Source organism: Gavia stellata, chromosome 3, assembly GCF_030936135.1.
Source record: "Gavia stellata isolate bGavSte3 chromosome 3, bGavSte3.hap2, whole genome shotgun sequence".
In the NCBI taxonomy this organism is placed as follows: Eukaryota; Metazoa; Chordata; class Aves; order Gaviiformes; family Gaviidae; genus Gavia; species Gavia stellata.
This window is the reverse complement of record NC_082596.1, coordinates 8,312,948-8,335,441: the sequence shown is the minus strand read 5'-3', so window position 1 is coordinate 8,335,441 and position 22,494 is coordinate 8,312,948. Positions and strand designations below refer to the sequence as shown.

The 22,494-nt window shown below is 37.9% G+C and overlaps 1 protein-coding gene across 3 annotated transcripts in view; it reads right to left on the bottom strand.

Moving 5' to 3' along the window:
- ZFAT (zinc finger and AT-hook domain containing) overlaps positions 1 to 22,494 on the bottom strand; it is an 85,068-nt gene that overhangs the window by 26,401 nt on the left and 36,173 nt on the right. For all 3 annotated transcript variants that reach the window (XM_059836355.1, XM_059836357.1, XM_059836356.1), the window contains 4 exons: positions 15,224 to 15,311; positions 11,191 to 11,340; positions 9,070 to 9,243; positions 2,496 to 2,584 (listed from right to left, as the gene is read on the bottom strand). In XM_059836355.1, the coding sequence (XP_059692338.1) occupies positions 2,496 to 2,584; positions 9,070 to 9,243; positions 11,191 to 11,340; positions 15,224 to 15,311 (501 nt within the window). The remainder of the gene's footprint in view (positions 1 to 2,495; positions 2,585 to 9,069; positions 9,244 to 11,190; positions 11,341 to 15,223; positions 15,312 to 22,494) is intronic.

The window sequence follows — 22,494 nt, the reverse complement described above, 5'->3', positions numbered from 1 at the left end:
CAATGTTTTGATCCCGAGAAACCATGTTCATTTCTGGTTTAGGCATCTTCCATGGAGACCTTCCCAAATTCAATATAAATGGAAGTTGTAACTAAACATTACCTAAAATTTGATACTTTTTATTATGTGCAAGACACCAAGTATTCTCAACATTCTAAGTTTATTACCTACTTTTTGCAATTCAGTAAACTGTGTGCTTTCATAATTGATGATCACAGGTCTGACCATGTGGAGACTTTCTGCTACAAGGAAATGACTCAGCTGCCGTAAGCTTTGGTCTGAAAAGGGGGAGTAAGAGAGCTAAAATAACTGAAGGTACAAAATGATTGTACAGCCAACCTAATTTAACACATAACCGTACGTGACAGGGTTGAACTCTTCCCTTTCCTTTCCTTCTCTCTCCAACATGCTCCCAACTGCTTCCCTTTCACTGGCACTTACATTCACCTGACCATTTCATGAGCTAAGTTTCAGGAACTAAATTAATTAATTTTTAAGAACATACGTCTCCCTTCAACTGACAGGGAGAGGCATTTCTAAAGAAAAAAGTTTAGGAAAACAAGCGTTTGTGCCTAAAGTTAGCCTTTGAGAATAACCTTCTGACGGAGATATGCCACAGTTTTAGGAAACTTGACGCAACTATTAGGGTCCTGGAAAAGAATGCAGACATTGACCAAAGCCCTTGGGGAAAAGTCAAGTACCTCAGAATGGGATGTAAAATGTTTCATGCACAGCAGCCAGGCCCACCTAAAGCTAGTCAGCAGAAAATGGTTGGTACCGAAATGTTTATTAAGAAGCTGAATTTAAAGCAGGGAAATGTCTGCAGTCAGGGTCCATTGATGAGAACATTCCCCTAAGCCTGTTGCTCATGACCTTCCTTCAGGTTCCAAATAGCAAAAATAAGGAAGAAAAGTGGTATTCTGATTCCCTTAACCTTACAGTTCAGAGGGTACTGTCACATTCAGCTATTCAGTTTTTCAGAGAGGGGTACTCTCCTTTTCTATTGCTGAAACCGTCTTTTTCTCAAGAAAATAATCCAGACAGATTCTTGTACCACTCCCTACATACTTGCATGTCCTGTATGTTATCTGCTATCCGACAGCAGAATTGCAAATTCATGGAGCTTGGAAACACAATGGATTAAATTATCATTAGGTTGCATAACTACTGACATTCCTCTGAGTTTGATATGCAAACAACTGTCCCAGGAGGCAACACATTACTAACAGACAGTTTTTGAACTCCTTTTGACAAATAAACCTGATTGACCTATTTCAGTGTTTTGCAGTTCTCTTGATAATGCATTGAATAGCCACACTTAATACACAGGCTGACAGAGGACTGAAAAGAGGTGCTGAGTCAACAGTTCTAAAGCTGATTCCAAGGTCAGAACCAGCCGTATTTCAAGAACTGCATTATGAGTACATTCATCCTGTTAGCCATTAAAAAGTGGAAAATGATGTATTTTCATTTACAAAAAATCCTTTTGAAAAGGTAAATCCACAGCATAACTACCTGCTTCAGAAAGAAAAATTATTTGTTCAAAATGTATCATCTCTTTAGATGACTGTCTTGATTTTCTTATATGTCTTGTCTTCCAAAAATTAAAGCATGAATCAAAAGACTCTCTTCCTTTGTGCTTTATGGAGGTACATAGCATTGGTACTTACTAAGAATGGCTGAAGTGTACTCTTTATAGAAGCAAAATTATTTGTTAGATAACAGAAGATGCTGCATATGAAAATAGTATGATGATTTCAATAAGAAATATGGTCATTGCCAAGAGAAAGTGTTACATTAAAATGAACATTTTCATACATACAAGATACTGGATTTTTCTGGAAAAGAAACTAGTATAATTTCTATTTCCTGAACATAACATTTCACAATTCATTACATCAAGACCTATGATGCTGAGAATCAATGTGAAATTTAGGAATAAAACCATACTACAGTTTATTAAAATAAACCGTATCTCTAATCTAAACACTTCATAGAAACATTAACAATCTTCAAAACTCTTTCCAAGACACGTTTCAGATAAATAGGGTGTTTTAAAATTAATTCACTTCAATTTTCTTCAAGTATATGAACTCATCTATAGTACATTAGACTGGCAAACGTTCAGAGAAAATTAAGGTGAGCAATGAACAGTGATGTATGGGATTCGCTTTCCTACTTCCCTAGGACATTTTAAGGTACGTATTAGATCAGTTCTCTCAAGGACTGGCAGTCAAAAAACCCAATAATGTTTGTTTTATATTGCAACATACATATATTTTTGGCAAGTAAAGAAGCTAATTACAAACTGTCCATGAACAAAATAACCCTATCTCAAAAGTCTGAATATAGAGTCAAAATTCCCAGAATACTAAAATGTTAAGATACCATAACTGTCATCAAACAGGAAAATGTGCCAGTTTTAAAACTGCTGTCTGAAGTTCCATGTATTTCTCAATGACTTATCAATAAGCATGATTTATATGTTTTCTTACCTTGAAAGAGACATGTTGTTCCATATGACGTAGGAGCTGTGGTTTTTGGGCAGCTGTATAGTCACACACTGTACATTTAAACTGCTTTCCTGAAATGGGAATAGAAAATGGGATAATTTTTTTCCAATAAATTCAGAAATCTACTGATTATATTTCCTCATAAAGATGATTTCCAAAATGCTAAGAATGAACAATGAACAATACTAGAAGCCTGGCACTCGCTCTGCAAAATTTTGGTTAAATAGAGCTAAGAGCAGAGTAAGGAAGAAAAAAGGCTTGAGAGCCATCTTTAAACTATAAGCATTAAAGAGTCTAGATGCTCCTGGGATAGTCACTTGGGAAAGAAGAAAAAGAATCTTTATAGTGTAGTCTAAATGGAAGAAGGAGATAAATTATTTACAGCTACAGGCACAATTATTTTGCTATTTGTAAGGCAGATTTGGATGTCCTTAAAACACAGATGCTTGGTCATGTTCACGTGTGTCTTCACCTACTTCTGTCCCAAGCACTGAATTGTTACGATTCAAACACATTTAGATTTTCTGGGGTTTTCCACTCTAAGTTTTCTTGATGTATTTCTGGTAGGGTACGACATGACCTATTATTTTTACCACAAGATTTGGTTATGTGTTTAGCACTACTCTTCCAATAATGACTCAAACTATCATAAAAGGGTTTTCTATACTGGTTTTGTGGAGAGTTTTTGTGTTTCGACTGTTCACTTCTGCTTTCACAGTTTTAAAACAATGGGTGCAAGTTGCTCCATCAACATCAGACTGAATGATGCCTGCTTGCCTTGTTCATCATGAAATTTTGTCCTTTTTCATCTAAATCTCTGCAGTAACCGTATGTCTCACATACAGTCACACAAGGCAAAAGAAATCAGATACTGGGACTAGTTCACACTTTGTATTTCGTGACTTACACGCTGGTGGCTACCAAACAGTAGGGATAATGGGTAGGTTCTGTGACCTGTTCTTGGAGAGTGCCGATTCATATTTCTTTATTTTAACTGGGCACAAATTTCCTCAAAATGTATGGAATTAAAGTAACTGTTGGACTTCTACTCTTCTGCATCAATTGTTTCAAAAATCATAGAGTGGACCGGAACAGGGGTAAAGACAATGGGTGCATATATGCATAAACATTACTCCTTCAGATACCAACCTAAAAAGTCATTGAAAGATTTGAGACTGTCTCTCAGGTACTTGGCAGACTGCAAGCCTGCATTGTAAGCAGGTCTTCTACACAACATAATGCAATTAAATAGAATCAATCCAATTCATATATATTGCTTTGTGAAAAAAAACAAACTTCAGTTCAGAAGTATCATTCAAAGAAAGGTGTTGCTTTAAGTTCCACAGGCAAGACATTATACTTGAAATTTCTTTACATGCCTGTGAGCCTTCTAGTCAGGCATCAATACTGAAGGCACTAACCCTCTAACCTGAAATAGCAACAATAAAATCAAAGAACAAGAACTGTAATTTCAACTAATGAAAGCTGAGACCCAGAATATTCACTCTAAAATAAAGTAAGTATTTTTAACAGAAGACTTGATTAATGACTATGACAATTTACTTAGAAATCAGATGGATACCCTGTCATACCACGTCTTTAAATCAAGTCTGCTTAGCCTTTCCTAAAAAGATGTATTACAATCCAGAGGAAACATAATGCAAAATTATTTGATTAAGTTATGGCCTGTACTCTGCAAGAGATCAGACTTTGTGATCACAAGAGTCTGCTTTTGGCCCTGAAATCATTAGCCTGAGTCCTTCTTAAGGCAAAGTGGTCAGATTTGTCATGATATATTTTTAGGATTCTCTAACAGGAAAGAATCCTCTCTGACATTTTCAAGAAACATTTGTTGCTGTTTGTAGTTTTACAAAGAGTAAAACTCACAAACATACCACCATTCTGTAGGTTTCTCTTTCTTCAAAGCATTCTCTCTCCCAAATCTTTTTTTTCCTTATGATTTAAAATAACACAATTTCCTCCCTTTTTTTCCTCTGTGTTTCATACTCCCTTTCTCCATATTTAGTGTTTAAGATTCTATCAGTCCTGCTACCTCCAGCCAACTTACAAGGTGTATTAAATACAGAAAGACTTCAATCCTGTATTAATTGCCCATGGCTGCCAAACTGTATTTGACTGACGTGGAATAAATATGTGCTAAAAACTACTCCAAAAGCAAAAGAACCAAAAGAAAGGATGCAGAAGTACAATACAGAATAGTCTGTATTATCCTGAAAAGATCTGGTTTCTTTAGATTCTGGATCTTGCTCAAAAAAGTTACAAGCATTTTATACTGAGTGTGAAAGTTTCTGAAAAACACAGCTAAGAAAAATCTTAAGACAGTTCCTAATATCTAATTGAAATAATGAAAACCAGGTTTTCTAGTTAATTTCTGATCAAAACCAGCAATAATCCTGACCTGCGGCATTATTTTCTATCATGCCACTCTTGAGAAGTCTGTCTTCTGGACAGGAATAAAGCAGACAGAAAACTACTTTATATTCCACTGGTTAAGGTCACAGAATCACAGAATCATTAAGGTTGGAAAAGACCTGTAAGATCATCAAGTCCAACCATCAACCCAATGCCACCATGCCCACTAAACCATGTCCCACAATGCCACATCCACACGTTCATGGGAGTTTATTTTGCACTCCACCCCTGTCTTCCAGCTCAGAGGGCTGAATACCCTGAGAATACCTGGTCTGGCTATTAAAGACCGAGGCAAAGAAGGCATTAAGTACCTCAGCTTTTTCCTCATCCTTGGTGACAATGTTTCCTCCTGCATCCAGTAAAGGATGGAGATTCTCCTTGGTTCTCTTTTTGTTGTTAATATATTTGTAGAAACACTTTTTTTATCCCTTACGACCATGGCCAGATTGAGCTCTAGCTGGGCTTTTGCCTTTCTAATTCCCTCTCTGCATGACTTAACGAGATCCTTGTACTCTTCTTCAGCTGCCTGCGCCTTTAAGGTTTCCTTCTTGAAGAATGCCCAGCCTTCCTGGACCCCTTTGCCCTTCAGGACCATTTCCAAAGGGACCCTCTCAACCAGTGTCCTGAACAGACTGAAGTCTGCCCTCCAGAAGTCCATCGTAGTGGTTTTGCTGACTCACCTCCTTACTTCGCCAAGAACTGAGAGCTCTACCATTTCATGGTCGCTAAGCCCAAGATGACCTCTGACCATCACTTCTCCCACCAGACCCTCTCTGTTTGTAAACAGCAGGTCAAGCAGGGCACCTCCCCTGGTAGGCTCCCTTACCAGCTGTGTCAGGAAGTTATCTTCCACACACTCCAGGAACTTCCTGGACTGTTTCCTCTCCGCTGTGTTATCTTTCCAGCAGACGTCCGGTAAGTTGAAGTCCCCCACAAGAACAAGGGCTTGTGACTGTGAGACTTCTGCCAGTCGCTTGTAGAACGCTTTGTCGGCCTCTTCATGCTGGTTGGGTCGTCTATAACAGACCCCCAGCAGGATATCTGCCTTGTTTGCCTTCCCCCTCATCCTTACCCATAAACATTTGAACTTGTCGTCACAATCATTGACCTCAATACAATCAAAACACTCCCTAACATACAGAGCCACCTCACGGCCTCTCCTTCCTTGTCTGTCCCTCCTGAAGAGCTTATAGCCATCCATCGCAGCACCCCAGCCATGCGAGTCATCCCACTATGTTTCCGTGATGGCGACTACGTCATAGCTGTCCTGCAGCACAATGGCTTCCAGCTCCTCCTGTTTGCTGCCCATGCTGTGTGCAATGGAGTAGATGGGCTATCGATTTCGTCCCCAACACCGCCATGCCACCCCTAGGCTCATCTCTAGGCAGCCGGGTTTCATACCCTTCCCCCTTTAAATCTAGGTTAAAGCCCTCTCGATGAGGCTCGCCAACTCATCAACGAGAATCCTTTTCCCCCTTGGGGATAGCTGAACTCCATCTGCTGCCAGCAGGCCTGGTGCTGTGTAGACCACCCCGTGGTCAGAAAAAACAAAATTCCTCCGACGGCACCAGCCTCTGAGCCACGTGTTAACCAGGTTCACTTTATGTTTCCTTTCAGTGTTCCTCCCCGCCACTGAAGGGATTGAGGAAAACACTACCTGTGCTCCCGATCCCTCAACCAGTCTCCCCAGCACTCTGAAGTCCCTTTTAATCGCTTTTAGGCTTCTTTGCACAACCTCATCGCTGCCAACCTGCATAACCAACAGTGGGTAGTAACCAGTGGGCCGTACCAGACCAGGGAGTTTCCCAGTGACCTCTCTCACCCGGGCCCCAGGGAGGCAGCAGACTTCCCCAGGGGTTGGGTCTGGTTGGCATATCGGGCTCTCTGTTCCCCTCAGGAGGTAATCGCCTACGACAATTACCCTCCTTTTTGTCTTAGTAGACGTCGTCGTAATGCGTGGGGCAGACTGGCTTACCCTGGCAACCCCCTGGATGGACTTTCATCTATATCCTCATTATCCTGGCCCTTGATTGACATTGCAGGGCTGATATTTGGAACAAAAATTGCCTGGGTTCATAAGTCAGGAAGACAAGACTCATAAGCAGTGAAACATCTTTCAAATTGATTTATTTGTGAAATGACTGAAGAACACTAGATGTGCGCTAGTAAGAACTTTTGAAGTGCTGTCACTATAGAAAGGGACACTGGGCAAAGAGAAACTGCCACCATTGAAGAGGCTGAAAGTCCCTTGACAAATCTTACACTACGTTCCTGGTGACAAATGTTAGCTTATTTTTCACAAGTGTTTGAAATGCATGAAGCATTTACTGGGGTGGACTTAGTGAGGAACATTACTTAAGACTCCACAAGCAGTGAGATTCTGTTTCCACTGGAGCCAATGGCAAAATGCATTTTCCAAAGGTACGGGGAATTTCTCGGAGTACTTTTGAAAGTGTAAAAAGCAAGGCAAAAGAGCGTAAGTCTTGGATTTATTTCTGTCAGTCAGAAAGGAACATGCAGTCACCTCAGTTATTGCAGAAGATGATGACAGTCTGAAGCCAGATAAAAAAGGCTCCTGGTAATAACATTGCTTCTAGAGTCAAGGCTTCAGCCTGACCTAGTAGTAAATGGTCAGAGAATATAGTTACTTGCATGCAATTAAATGTTTAAAACTAACTTCACACCTTTAAATCAAATCCAGACAAGGCAAGCTCCTGCACAACTATAGCGCTCTTCTTAGCAGTGCCAAATTTTGAAAGCAGCCTCAGCTGAATTGCAGTAGTTACTTACACACATATGTACGTTGTTCAAGAAATAGAACTAATTCCCAGGTAAAAACAAATTCAACTTTCATTGCTGAATTTCACTATTAGGACATGCCAGATGGTGAAAACAAAACAGAAAGGTTTTGAAATGAAACCCCATGCAGGGCTTTTTTTACAGCACCATAGAAAGAGACCTTTTTTTTCCTTATAGTCTGATCGCGTTCCAAGTTTCCTTTTAATTCAGATACAACCTGCCTCCTTCTCCCAGCCAGGAATCAGCTGAGGATTGCATTTGATAAGTAAAATCTTGATTCTTGCATATGAAGTTTAGATGTATGTGCAACACCTCCTTGTTATTGACCAAGTTATTTCAAAATATTGGAAAATACTTTTTGAATAACGAGTGATTTAAGGAGTCATGGTAATACTACAGTAACTTCGGTAAAACGACAGTAACTATATGCTTCCTATAATACGTATCGTATCAATGTAAAAGGGATCATCTCTTTCACTAATATTATACATGGAGATATAAAAGTACATAAAAAAATATAAGTATCTCTGACACAAACACTTCACATATATTCCAAAGATGTAACAGAGCATTGTGTGCTTTCTGTGAAAGGGCAATGCTAATGAATATGTAAAAAATTTAAAAAAAATAATTTAAATGAAATGGTCAATAAAGAGTGGAATGAGGTTTCACAAGGTTGCATGAGTAACAAAGATCAGGCTACTAAGTCATAATGAAGGCCTGTACAACTTATCCTGCTAAATTATTTACTTCAATTTGATAATCACAGAGGAATAAAGTATTGTTGTGTCCCAAATTTTGAAATAAAAGATGGTATTTTTCCGGATTTGCATGTCACTTTTTTGTGTCAACATCACAGAAATATTAGAATCGGAGAGCAAATTCGTGTGCTACATGTGTGCCTATGCGTAATACATACTCAGGCTGACCACTGACTAGACGTGGAGACACAGAGGTGCAGCAGCCTCGGGCTACTGGATTCGGCAACTCCTAACAATATTCTCACAGAAGATAGTCCGAGCCTTAACCACGGAACTATTTATATTTTCAAATTTCTATTAAGATCTACAGTTCTCTGTCAGAGGGATAAAAGGCCAACCCAAGATTTCAGAAAAATCAAGTATTCCAGAGACAGCTGTCTTTCCTTCACAAAAATTAATTTTGCAAAGTTTTGAATTATTTCACAACAGTGTCTCCTGGGCATAAACAAAATTTGTAAGTAGCACTTAGTGTTCAACTGAAAAATTCTTGTTAATAAGGTCCTATAGTATAACCACTACTTATTGCCCTAAAATAAACTCGGATTTAATAAACATGCACTTACCATCAGCAGTATGAAGGAGTTTATGGCTCTTCAAAGTGCCTTTTGATTTGAACTTTTTCCCACACATATCACAAAGGTGCGTTTTCTCAGTGCTGTGACGATTCATATGGGCTTTCAAGTTACTCTTGCTGCGAGTGGCATACTCACAGAGAGAACATTTGAAGGGTTTGACACCTAAAAATAAAAAAAATATACTATGAAACAAACAAGCTGTACCTTGTGATGAGAGAGAGGATGGACATTTGCTCGAAAGAAATTTCACATCATGTCAGCAACATAGACAACAAGGTCAAAATTTTAAAATTCGGATACCTGTATTTAAGAAATTTCATCTGTAGCTTCTGTATAAATGATACCGAGCTCTTGACAGCATCATTTAACTTACTAAGACAAAGGAGGGGTTCTTTTAGAATTAAATACTGCCCTATTGAAGCCAGGTACTGAATTTAACCAAGCAAATACTAATATTTTGGTCTTGGTATGTCCATCCTTCATTTAAACGTAGAATCCAGACTGCCTAAGTTAATGCCTAGCTGGTGACAAAGCAAAATCTCCCTCTAGAAGTCTTTAGATAACTATCATTTTCTATTTACCACAATAAAGAATGAAGAAACCTGTTTCAGGAGGTTTGCTTCATTAGGTTCTTAATATGTAAGCACAAGTTAAATGTGCAAAGCTGTGTTTTATTGTTAATTAGCATCAGATTTGCTAAGGGCTCATGTAGGAGAGTAGTACTTTTTTTTTTTTTTTTTTTACCCCTGGCTAAGATGCAAGCACTTACAATTTCACTTCTTTCAAATTGCCCAAAGCATGTAATAGAGAAACGCACAGTATGTCATCTAGCAGAAGGTCTACAAGAACAAAGTAAATCCTTCAAAGAAAAGTTGAATAAATCTGAACTGGCAGAGTAGTTCAACAGTTTCATGAGACACTGGCAGTTTTAGATTGATATTCATGACCTTAAAACTAGATTTACCAGCATGAGGAATTATAGCCTACTTTAGGCAGACTTGATTGCACACTTTGGTTTTGGAATAAATTTCTATTCACCTCTCTCTCCTGCTAGTTAGATGAGATGGGTTCCAAGCTTTCTTGGCAGAATAAACAAATTTTATCTATGGAATACATAAGCAATTGCTCTAAGCCTACAATTTTGCATTACCTAAGCTCCTTAATGGAGCAAAGGCTACTGGAGAGGACCACTACTATAGTATCCAGGCAGATAATGTTATACTTAAAGCATTTAAACAAATATACAGTATTAGTACAAATGTCTGAACTATCTGCATGGGCACTTTGGAACCAAAATGTCAGTTCAGAGGAGTACCAAATTCCATTATCCCCTTTATGCAGGGGGATGGCTAAAAAATCCAAAATAATGCTCAGAAGCCACAGGCAATCTGTTCTATAGATTATTAACTGACTGAAGAGCATACGAGCGGTCTTCGCCCTGTTATAAAAACAGACAGATTGTGCAGACACAAGATCTTATTGGGCATAGATTTTAAGTCCAAGGTATTTTTAATCTGTGTGTTGCCATATTACTGGAATTTCTCCCTGAAAAGTCATAGATATGATAAGCATTATCTTATGGGTTTTTCATCACTGTTTATGTCCAAGTCAGCCAGCTGCCATGCTCAGCATGATTTAATTAAAACACACACAGAAGTTATAGGCATACATCAAAGCAACTGGATTTCAATTGTTTTACTAATAGATTTCCAGACCAAGTATTTTTGGACAAATGTGAAAGGAGCAGCAGTTAGTCATGAGAAGTTACAGAAAATTACTTGTTTTCAGAGATTGAGCATGTATTTAATTCACTCTTCCTTACTCTTATTCATTACAGAATACTTTATGGATCTTTATGAATGAGTTTTGGAAAAAAATGGAATCAGAAACCTATTAATTTTATTTAACATTTAAGCTGTCTATTCATGTTGTGAGCGTGCAGTTCCATATGTGATCCAGAATCTATTAAACTAATTATTTAACCTCTACTATAGCCTAAAGTTTTTGATTCAGGTGTAGCAATAAATTTGAGTTCCTTTTTATGTCAACAAAGCTTGTATAGAATATGAGACTGATTATATGCCCAAAAACTTAAACCCAGAGTTTTACCTTCATGAGCCCAAATATGACGCTGAAGGTCTGACCCGTTCTTCATAAAATAAAAATCACAGTAGGGACATTTCACAGCTCGTTTTCCAATAAGTCCTTTCAGCTGAACTCTTCTGCCAAGAATCTCAGAAATAGTAGTCATTGAAACCTCTGAGAGAAAAGTAAAAGGTAATAAAAACAAGAAGGACATGAAGGAATTTGTTCTATGTTACATAAGTAATATTGAAGAGCTAGATCGTGATTGACTTCAACTTTTTAAATGCTCTACTTTCCCTACTGCCACTCAGATAAGGCCTGAGCAAAGAACATAAGGACTTTTTTTCCTTTACAGCTTTTAGGATGCTCTGTCCTTTCTGTCCTGATCAGCATACTTAGTGTCCCCACTGCCTGGTTTAAAAAAAAAATTAAATATAAAAAAATCCCGAGTGTGCCACTGGTTTAGAAATAATTTTCCAACTATAAGCTTTCTCAATAAACTAATTTGGCACTTTTTTCTTCAATATTTTCAAAAGACTTTATTCAAGATTTCACCCCATATTTCCACATCAAGGATCTGAAGCCAATTCACTTCAGCCACAGCTATAATGATCAAAATGCCTGATAATCAGCAAATTTAAAGTTAAAAACAGACTCATGGAATAAATGCTATTGGAAGGGACCTCTAAGGTCACATCCTCCAAGCAGGGCCAACTTTGGAGTTCCAACTTCAAAGTTACATCAAGTTGCTCAGCGCAATATCCAGTCCTGTTCTGAACGTATCCAAGGACAGAGATTCTACAACCTCTCTTGGCCCATTCCAGTGTTTGACCACCTTTACAGTCAAAATTATTTTCCTCATTTCTAATCAGAATCTCCTTGCTTCCACTCATGTCCCTTGACTGTACAGTTCCAAGAAGATTCTGGCTCTGTCTTCTTTTTAATCTCCTGTTAGATAGTTGAAGACAGCAACTAAGATTCCTCTCCTAGCCTTCGCTTATTGAGGCTAAACACACTCAACTAGAAGTTTTTCCTTCATTCGATCTAATGTTTTGGTTGTAACAGTGAAAAAGCCCAAAATAATGAAGTTTAAATTAAAACATCCCAAACACACATAATGAAAACATTGCCAAATGCTTTTAAAAAATAAATCAAATTACTCAATGCATTTCAGATGAATAAAATGCTAAATGAAAGTACAGCACTTATGCAAACTAAATATTAAGACATGAAAGCTGATGACTTATTATACCTAAAATCGTATAAAATTTGAACGTTACAGTCTAAACTTAGGTTTTTGCCAAATATGAACAGTCATACCTAGTCTCCTGATGATTGATCCCAGAGTGGAATCAAAAATCCTGCCTGAACTCATATGCACAAGGAAAACAACCTCAAAAGGGAAATGTAAAAGCCCATGAACTGAACAGAGATGTGTTCTAAAGTACCCAAAAAAGAAGAATACAGACCCAAGTCTGAACCCTCATCTGCCTTCTATGGCTTAGATCCTTCATTCATGACTGCAGGCTAGTATGGCTGCTCAGTAGGGATCTATGAAAGCTGATGCCTCTCATGTCTCAGGACTATTAACAAATTTCGTATTAAATCAGACAGTGGATGGAAAGGTACATAATTCTGAGAGCTGGGACCAGAATCCAAGACTCCTCCTTCACTGCTGAGTACCCAAATCATTCGGCAATAAAGCCAAGCTCTCTTATCTTTTTGGTTTGAAATACTGTTCTACCAAAGTTTACAGAGATTTTGGTCCCACTGCCTTCATGGGACCAGAATTCAACTCCTATTCTCCGCAAACCTAGAAAAGGAAGGAGTACAGTTTTATTTCATATTTTCTACTTGATGAAATAGAAGAGACAAGAGAGGGGTCATACTGAATAATATTAAGAAAGGAAGGAGAGGGGAGCTCCAGAAATAGCATTTTAATGATAAATATGAAAAGGTTTCAGTTTAAATTAATTTTTGATATGTCGTTTTAAAATTCAATTCCTTTTAACAGTATCCATTTTTCCTTTCACCTTTACTCTTTTCCATTTACATTTTTAAAAACAATTGCACACATTCCACTGCAGTACTTGATAGTTTATACCATCAGACCCCTCACATTTATTTGGCTTGTAATTAAGTATGTTGTACGAATAAAGAATTTACTCTTGATTACAAGGACAGTATGCACAGGAAGATTTGTGCATTAGTTCTCCTCCATATATTAAAAGTGTTATTGCATAACTACTGCATAGGCATATCTTAGATGTAGTATTTCTTTAGTACCATGGAGATATACCTAATAAACCTGGTATATTGCTGCTAAGTTCTGTTCACCTACGATATATGAATTAAAAATGAGGACAAAAAATAATAGGCTGTGCAGATTCTCTTCTTTAACCTTAACTTCTATTACAATCCAGATTTTAAAAGAACCCACTTTCCTGGCTCAAAAACTTTATGCTATACTTTTAGAAGAATTCAGATACCAAATGAATTGTTCGAAAGTATTTAAATGCATGAGTTTAAGCATGTCAGGGCTCCAGAGTTAACTGGTATTTCTGGACCCCAGACACAGCATACACTAATAATTCAGCAGTCAATGGACCAGTGCAGACCAATGGCAACCTGTAAGGGCACAGTACATAATGTACGGCTAGTTCACAGATCACATTATTTAGGGAGGTCTCCTATACTCCCTGGCTGAGACAGCACAAAGGCTTTACAGGCACAGCTCCTGAGATTCAATTTCTGTCCTGACTGGGTGACATACCTCCTGACTACAGTATAGCACAGAAGCCTTTCATCATCTCAATTTGCTGCATCAGACATGTCCCCTGATGTATGACAAGCCCTCCAACCACACTGTTGTAGAGTGGTCTGCAAATGAAGAGGTTTGGTAACTAAAGAGCTGAAGTGGGAGTTAGTCTGAAATGAAAGTGAAGGAAATTGTTTAAAACACGGGTCTAGCACTATCTAGTGGCAGTAGGAAGATAAGAAACTGCTGCTTCACCTATTATGCTGTATTTCTGACATAGACAAGAAAAGTTACATCATTTTAATTGGATTTTTCCTTCCCTAAACTCAGCTTGAGCACGGCCAGTATTTTCTTTCTTAGTATCAAATTATATCAGGTGATAAGTAACACTGTAGATGAGTTAATTAAAACATGCTGGCCAATGCAGCCAAGTCTCCTTCATCCACAGTAGCAGTGGGCCTTTTATCCAACATAATACAGATACTGAGGAGGAAAGTATAGACACACCAAAGCAGCTCTGCCGAGACCACATCAGCCAGATTTAAATCAGTCCCTGCACCAGTCGCTTGGGCACTTTGGCATTGAATTCCCAAGATTTGAGAAAGGATTGTTTACTCACGCACAGCACACTGACTTACTGCATTCATTTTATGTTGTGCTTGCACTGGTAAATCAGGGCACTAGAACGTAAGGTATACACGGAGTTTGAACGGACTGCAGCGGTTAGCTTGGATCCAGCCAGGCTGGTCAGCTCCAGCTTAACACTGGCCATACTATATCACAGCTGGTTTGAGTAAGAGCCCTGCTGCAGATTTAGGCTGGCCCTGGAGGTAAAGCCCAGCCACACACTAATTGAGCACGCATAGAGTCAGCTCAGGGACCTCTGCATTCATGTGAATTACCTACAGACAAAATAATGGGCAATAAATGCATTTCTGTCAGTTTACGTATGGCCAATGGGAATTTTATGTCTCCTGGGTTGTTACAGGATGTCTATATGCCTAATTCCAAACGTCCCAATGCTGAATTTGAATTCACCTAGGTTCTCTTTTGGAAATGAGTTCTTTGCCAGATGAAGACAGATTTCCTGATATACTCCACAACACACATGCTGGAACAATAACTTTTTTCACTCTAAATTCTAACATCCACAAACCAAATACAATTCTTTCTCTAAACCAGTTATATTAGACATAGACTCTTCTCTTTCTTTGGAATGTAATCACATTACACTGCTCATTCTAAACCTTTATCCATTTATTGCAGCAGACTGAGAAATTTTCCTTGATTTTTTCTTACCAGGGTGATTTGTCTTGATGTGCGATTTTATAAGTCGATCTTCAGAAAACGACTTCTCACACACAGGACAGGAATAACTCTTTTTATCCTTAGCGACAAAGAAAGAGATTGCATTATCAGTCCACTGGTGTAATCACTATAGCAATTATTCAGTAATACATGGTTCTCAACAAAGTTACAATTGAAGGTTCAGTTTTTAAGGAAAAAACGAAGATATTTGTAGTGAAATAAGTGAAGGAGAAATATTTAAGTATTCCAAGCACATCAATAATCCTCATGAATTAAGGCCTCCAAGTTACAGCACATGAAAAAATGCACAATAAATGTAAGCATTATTTTCTGACTGACTCTTTAGAGAATCAAAGATCAAGTCACATAACAGAAGAAAACGTATTTGATATAAGCAGTAATATTCAGTTTTTTTTCAGTTTTTTCACAAGTCCACCCTTCTGAAACCTAAGGATCAGATCTCATCATTCTGAAGACATCCACCAGTACTTGTATTTATAATATTACTTAATGGCCTAAAATTGAGCAGAAGAGTTAACGACAATGACAGATGCCATTACTTACTCAGTGTCTACATTTCAGACTACTTCATAAATATTCAGCATTTTATGTATTACCAATAAAGTATTACTCTACTATTTCGATTTAAAAACTTACAGACTACTCTGGCTTTTAACATGTTACTGATGTTATAGAAGATTTAACACCATCAAACAAGTTGAACTGGAGAGTTTTGATGCAATTTCTTCCTATATGCAATTTTAGTGTAATTGTCATTTCAATGTTTTTACAAACACATCTAACTCCACATAAAAATATAGGACTTTTCTCCATTAATTGGTAAATTACCCAATTTAAAATAATCTTTGCTGCTTATTATATAAATTGAAGTGGTTGTTAATTCCAGAAGCATCTGCTGACACAACAGACTGGATGCTCAATCAATGAGTGGGTCATCTAGTCACCTCTGCACTGACTGGTTTAACATGTGAATGGATTATCAACACAACAGATGGAGTGAAGAAAGTCTAGTTAATCCTGACAACTAGGCAGATAACCAGATAACATATTACCTGGTGGGAGATGTGTACCCACCAAACTACCAAGAGATCACTGTAAAAGGTGAGCTGAAGCTACAGAACAGATACTTCACTAGTTATTTCAAGAGGACAGAAAACTTCTAGAAGAGCGTGGAAGGAAGATTACTGTACCAAAAACAGACCGACCCCTGTGTCATGAAAGAGAAATCTGAAGTTAACAGGAGAATAAGGGTCCTGGATGCTACCAGTTTCTGACCTGAGACCAAACAGCATCTCTGAGTAGAGAGGAAAAATGTACAAGGAGGTTATTATTGTCTATATGCTGCAGTTATACATATATAAATGGACACCTCTCTTAAAAGAAAAGCAAAAACTGCTGAGTTCCCATGGCAAACAGGTTTTGGAATATGATGCAGGTATTTGCATTCAGTATCATGTACCTCTGAAAAAGAAATCCCTATGTTGAAGTACCTACAATGTAAAACCAGAAGTAGCCCTAGAACTCATGGGTTGAAATAGCAATAAATAATTTCATGACAGTAGGATATGGAATATGAAGCTCTCATAGCCATTAATATGGCAATGGCACAAGGAGAATTCTGCCTCTGCTGTTACAAGGTCATTTGCTCCTGTGAGAAAACCTACACCAGGGACTGGGGATGGCAGCTTCTAAAGGATTACACCCTGAGTAGAGCAAGGAGAGTAGTATCTTGCTATGATGGAGTTGTGGCAGTCACTATTTTGAGCCCTGAGAATCTCAAGTGAAGAAGGAACAGCAGAGAATACTAGCTGGCTTTTGGAAGAAGACATTCAAGGAGCTTACAATGCTGGCAAAATCTTCTTGAGAAAGAGCTACTAATTTGCGTAATTAGGATCTCTCAAATGTTACAAACTATTATCCCTAAACCTGCTACTGATGATTTTGGACTTCTACATAAAAAAGTTGTTCAAATGACAATTGGTAGATTAATTCTAATAAAGCTCTATAGCAATGGTTGCACTTTTTCAAAGACTGGGTTGCATGATTACATTCATAATTTGGCATGTAGATGAAAAACATAAACACAGTATCATTTAGGGGGTGTTGAGGGGCCAGCTGAAATTTGTGGACAGATCTCAGTTTGTTCCTCAAACTTGTTATATAACTGGTTTCAAAATATACAATAAATGAAAAAAAAACAAGAACACATCTTTCCACATGATGATGGTAACAAAATTTTTCAATAACAAAATAATCCAAACAGCTTTCTTCAAGCAGTTAGAAAGTTATCTATACCAAGTTCTGCAGTAAATGATTTTCAAAAGGGGTATCTTTTGTAGTGTAACAAACAGATTGCATTTCTGAGCACCGAGTCTCTTCAAAGTGTATCTGTCTAGCTCCAGTCTCTCACAGAAAGCATCCAGCTGAAGCCAAACCTTCCACTGTTGTTTGTCCAGGTCAGTGCCACAGACTTTTGGACCTTACGTTATTAGTTTTGAACATTTAAGTGTACTTCTGTCGCTGCCCTGAGAGCTTGTGACAGTGTTGGTCCTTCAGTGTAATGCCATCATCACTCTCAAAACCAGCCTTTAAGAAATCCTCTGTGGCAAACAAAGTATTTCAGAGCACCCAGGTCACACCACAGAGCCGCAAAGAAGGTCTCTCCCACCACAGCTCTAGCTCTTCAGAGTGCCCTCCTCACAGGCGATGACAGAGGCACTCTGAAGGACTTAGGCTGAGGTTGTAGTAATACCTTCAGCACATTCTCAGCATGCAAGTTTTCCTCTGGTAAGAATAAAAGTTATTTATTCTATGCCTTATCGGAATGTCTGCCTTTTAAATGCCTTTGAGGTTTTTTTGTAGGACACAAACAGAAGCAAAGCACCAAGAGAGCTGGATCTACCTTTGTTAGAGACCAGCTGCATAGTCCTATCAGCTACTTAAATTTCAAAGTCACATCCACACTTCCTGAGATTTGCTTAATCCCCCTATTAGCCAACTTGAGGAAATACAAGAAACTTAAAATAATTCCAAGATAAAGTTAGCTTTCTGACTGAAAGTACTGTTCACATTCCACAAATCCGGAATGAATTAGGTCCATAAATATTCTTAAACCCAGTGAAAAAATTTGTCTAATACTATCAAAGAATTTTGTTATTTATGCTATGTTTCATTATAAAATAAGGCTACTTCCATAGGAATCACAATGCATTTCTCTTTATACAAATTACTTAAAATTGTGCTAAGAAAGCATCAGCTATATTGCATTACCAATTTATAGCTCTCTGAAGAGAATTTTGTTTCTCTAAGGCATGTGTTTCAAGGTAATTCAAGGGGTAGGTGTACTAGTGTACAGTCACAAAAAGAAAAATGAAAAGCCTCTGTAGATGTAGCATTTAAACCAACAGACCACTATGAAGTTTATTTAATGAATCAAATAGTACTGAATGTGACCTACACTGCAAAACATCAGAAGCATTAGCAGCTATTCTATTGCACTCATCAGTAAAGAGATATTCTAATGACACAAATATCTTCTCTTAGGAACGTACATAGAATACATACGATCCTATATTATATGATCTATATGGCAATTCTGTCACTAATTTCAAAAGAGACTGTGTGAACTCTGGACTGCTTTGTTATCAATTTCATTAATAGTGTAACATTAAGACCACGGCCATAATAAAAAGTGTTCAGGCCTAAATTAGACAAATACATTAGAGAAATCAACAATCCATTCCCCTCCTTTTAGTAGTAGTGACGTGGTTTTATGAGCAGGAAATACAACAAAGCTCTACTAAATACTGGTACTCTGAGAGCATTTCCAGCAAAAGTTCTCACAACTCAATTAACACAATATTTGATTGTGTAGTTTCGTAGAGGAATAGAGAGCCAAAGCCTGCTCCTGCACCTACTCAGACCAACAGAAATTTTATTTCTAACGCCTATGGGAACAGAATTAGGCCCGAGTTACACTTCTGAGGAGTGAAGATGTCCAGAAGTCTTCACCACAGTTGTCATGATGTTCAAATCAAAATTTTCATGAACGATTCCTGAATTAAGCTGATGTCCTATTAAAATGCAACTTAGCTAAACAGATCTGATGTACGCAGGAGGCGGCTATGCACACCTATCAAGGAGGCTAAAGAAAAATTTGCACATGGTTATACTGACTTTTATGAAGTCTGCCAAGCAGCAGAAATCATAGGTCACAAAATGACAAGCACCTGCATACAGTACTGCTTACACAGTAAAAATGAATGGCTAGCTGACATGATGGAAGCAAGGACCAAAAACAAAAGCCATTTTCCAACTGAATGCCTGATCATAGATTTTTTGGTTAATTCCTTCCTTCTCCAGTACCTTGCATTCTTGACTACACAGTGGCACTGTTCCAGAGGCAAAGGTATCACAGCCAGACCAGTGACGGTCTGAAAATGAATGCTCCTCAGGAAGGGGAAAGAAGCAATCAGAGCTCAAGTACCTCACTTCCTACTGAAAGCTCTAACTACGCTATTACATGAAAGGTCAGCAGCATAATGAAATTTCTAAGCACCTTTCCAAAGACAGGAATCATTTACATGCAGAAATGTATGTGAATGCAGACATGGGCGCCTAAGAGCAAGTGGCGGTTCTGGGTCTGAACTCCAATTTTACAGAGGTTCTTATCTTGGAGTATAATTACGTGTATAGATTTAAAATAATTTCAGACACAAACCTCTCTGTGATGTTTATCTGCTCAGCGTACTGAGTACTATAAAACCCACCAGCCTACATCAGCATTCTTTGGTTCCACAGCTGGTCCCTAATGTTACCACTAGCTCATTCATAACTATAAATTATTCTGAAGTCATTATAAACTGCCCACCCCTCTCCTAGGTACTACAACATTGAAGTGATTCACACATGTCATGGTTTGAACTTCTGAAGAGCTCCATAAATGCCGGGAATTGTCAAAAACCACTACACAAGCCTTACAAGTGAAAGACGGGTACTGAAAATCAGAGAATATACACAAAATTTTGGTTTTAAATCAAACAAAGCCTCAATTCCCAGACTTCAAAAGTAAAAATCTTCCCTGTAACAACGATGTGTAGCCAATACTGAGGCAAGAGCCAGCACACACCCAGTCCCCATCATCATCCCCCAGGGAATAAACAATCCCAAAGTCAGTACAAGAGTTGAATGGTGTATAGAGAATAAAATGGGTGGCTATGTACTGAGTGACAGGGATGAACAGCAAGCTGCTTTTTAATAACCATCATTTATCCTGTTCACCAAAAAAGATAGGGATCCAGGTGAAAAGCAGCCAGCAACAAGATAACAAAAGATAACATTCATTCAAAGAACTGATCCGAGATTTTGGTATTTTCTGTCTTCAGGGAAGCGTTAATTTTGATATTTATTAAGAACTGATTTTGCAAACTAAAATAAACATTGAAGTAGCTTTCTAGATTTAACTGTGCATAGTTTGTTGAAGTACTATATTTTGGAAGGAGCAGTCCTGTTCAGTGAGGTATGCAGTAAGTAAATACACCAAGCAGTGGGCACAAAGGCCAATATGAGAACTGCCAAGTTCAGTTACGGACTAAATTCTAATACAAGAATTTTTCAATGCATTTATAAACTCAAATATATTTGACAGTAAGCATTAGTAAGCATACTTCCGAAAGATCTTGCTGTCGCACTGGTTTTAATTATGAAATGCATTTTATTGGTTCTATTTAGTATCATGAAAATCATTCTCCTAGTGGGAGCTGTCAGACATTCATCACACTTGAAAAACAGGTACTTATGTAAGGATACAGGATATCTAATTTTAGGCTTTTTTTTCTTAAGTAGCCTCAGATACCATTTACACAGATTTTTGCCGTCAGATGGACATCATAAACATAATAAATTCAAAAGTAGCCTAGAAGAAGGTCTATTATGTGAGTTTTCTGCATATTTCATAACAAATTCAGATTCTGTTTAAAATATCTACAGAATTGGGGGACAAAAGGGGGAAAACATGTTCCCTTTTGTGTCACCTGTTTTGGTTTGGTTTTTAAAGCTGTCCTGCAGTTACAAAAGCCTAGCACGTAACAAGAGTAGGAGGTGAAGTGTTCTGTTCTGTTACAAACACCTTTAAAGTAACTTGAGCTGTTGGAAATATTGGCCAAGAGCCTACCTGCCGACTGCAGAAGGTGACCTGAAACCACTAGGTATGTATGTTAACAGCTTTTTTAAGTAGCTACACAGAAATTGTCCACATCGGTGGAAAAATTAACATGAATCCTTAATTCATGCATCACATTTCACTAGTAAAAGGAAGCGTAACAACAATATTTATCACAGTACTTTGAGTTGTGATGTTCCTTTTTCATGTGATTAGGAGGAATTTGTCATATGTGGTGCATTCTGTCAAGGGTGCGTAAGATTTATTTACAAGACAATGCCAGCGAAAACCATAATGTTGTGTAAAGAATGAAGAAAGGCCCATCTGTGTGAATATTTCCTTGTTCTTAAAGGACAGAAGAGTAAGCATTGCAATTAAACAACTGGTATTTTCTGCTCTGCTGGAATAAGAACAAAAATAAATTCAGGGGAAGGGTAAATTGCCTTTTGGAAGTATTTTACTGCATAAACTATTAAAAACCCAAATTGCAAGGATGTAGTTCATGCCAATTTTCTGGCATTATCAGTCAAGAAAGTTTAATTACAAATAGCATGCTTGTCAAACATGTTATGAAATCCTAAACTGTACTTTATTCAATACCAGTATCTTCATATAAAATCGTCTGAGGTAATACGTTCCACCTAAGCACTCCAGATGGCCTTCAAGAAAGACTCCAGTCAAAAATGGACTAAATTCATTATGCCAGAAGAGCAGGCATTTGCCAAACATCCTTTTCTAGAGGTCAGTTTGGAACGGGAAGGAACTTACCTGTGTTCATACACTGTGTGAGAGTATGCACATTACAACCCCTCTGGGTATACACAAGTCTAGAATGTCCCAGATGAACTATACCTTGCAAGCAGAAAGGATCCTGCCACGTGGTAGGAAAAGAAGTCCATGGTACGCAAATATTTTCTGACAAGAGCTTAACCTATTTGGGCCACTCAGGCAAAACAATAAAACAACAACAAGAAAAAGCTAGGTAACACTGATGTAAAGAAAATAGTTGTTTTTTCTTAATCTTCCAAGAAAAGCATGTAGATGATTTCATTTCTAAAAAAGCATCTTAATCAACAATGAA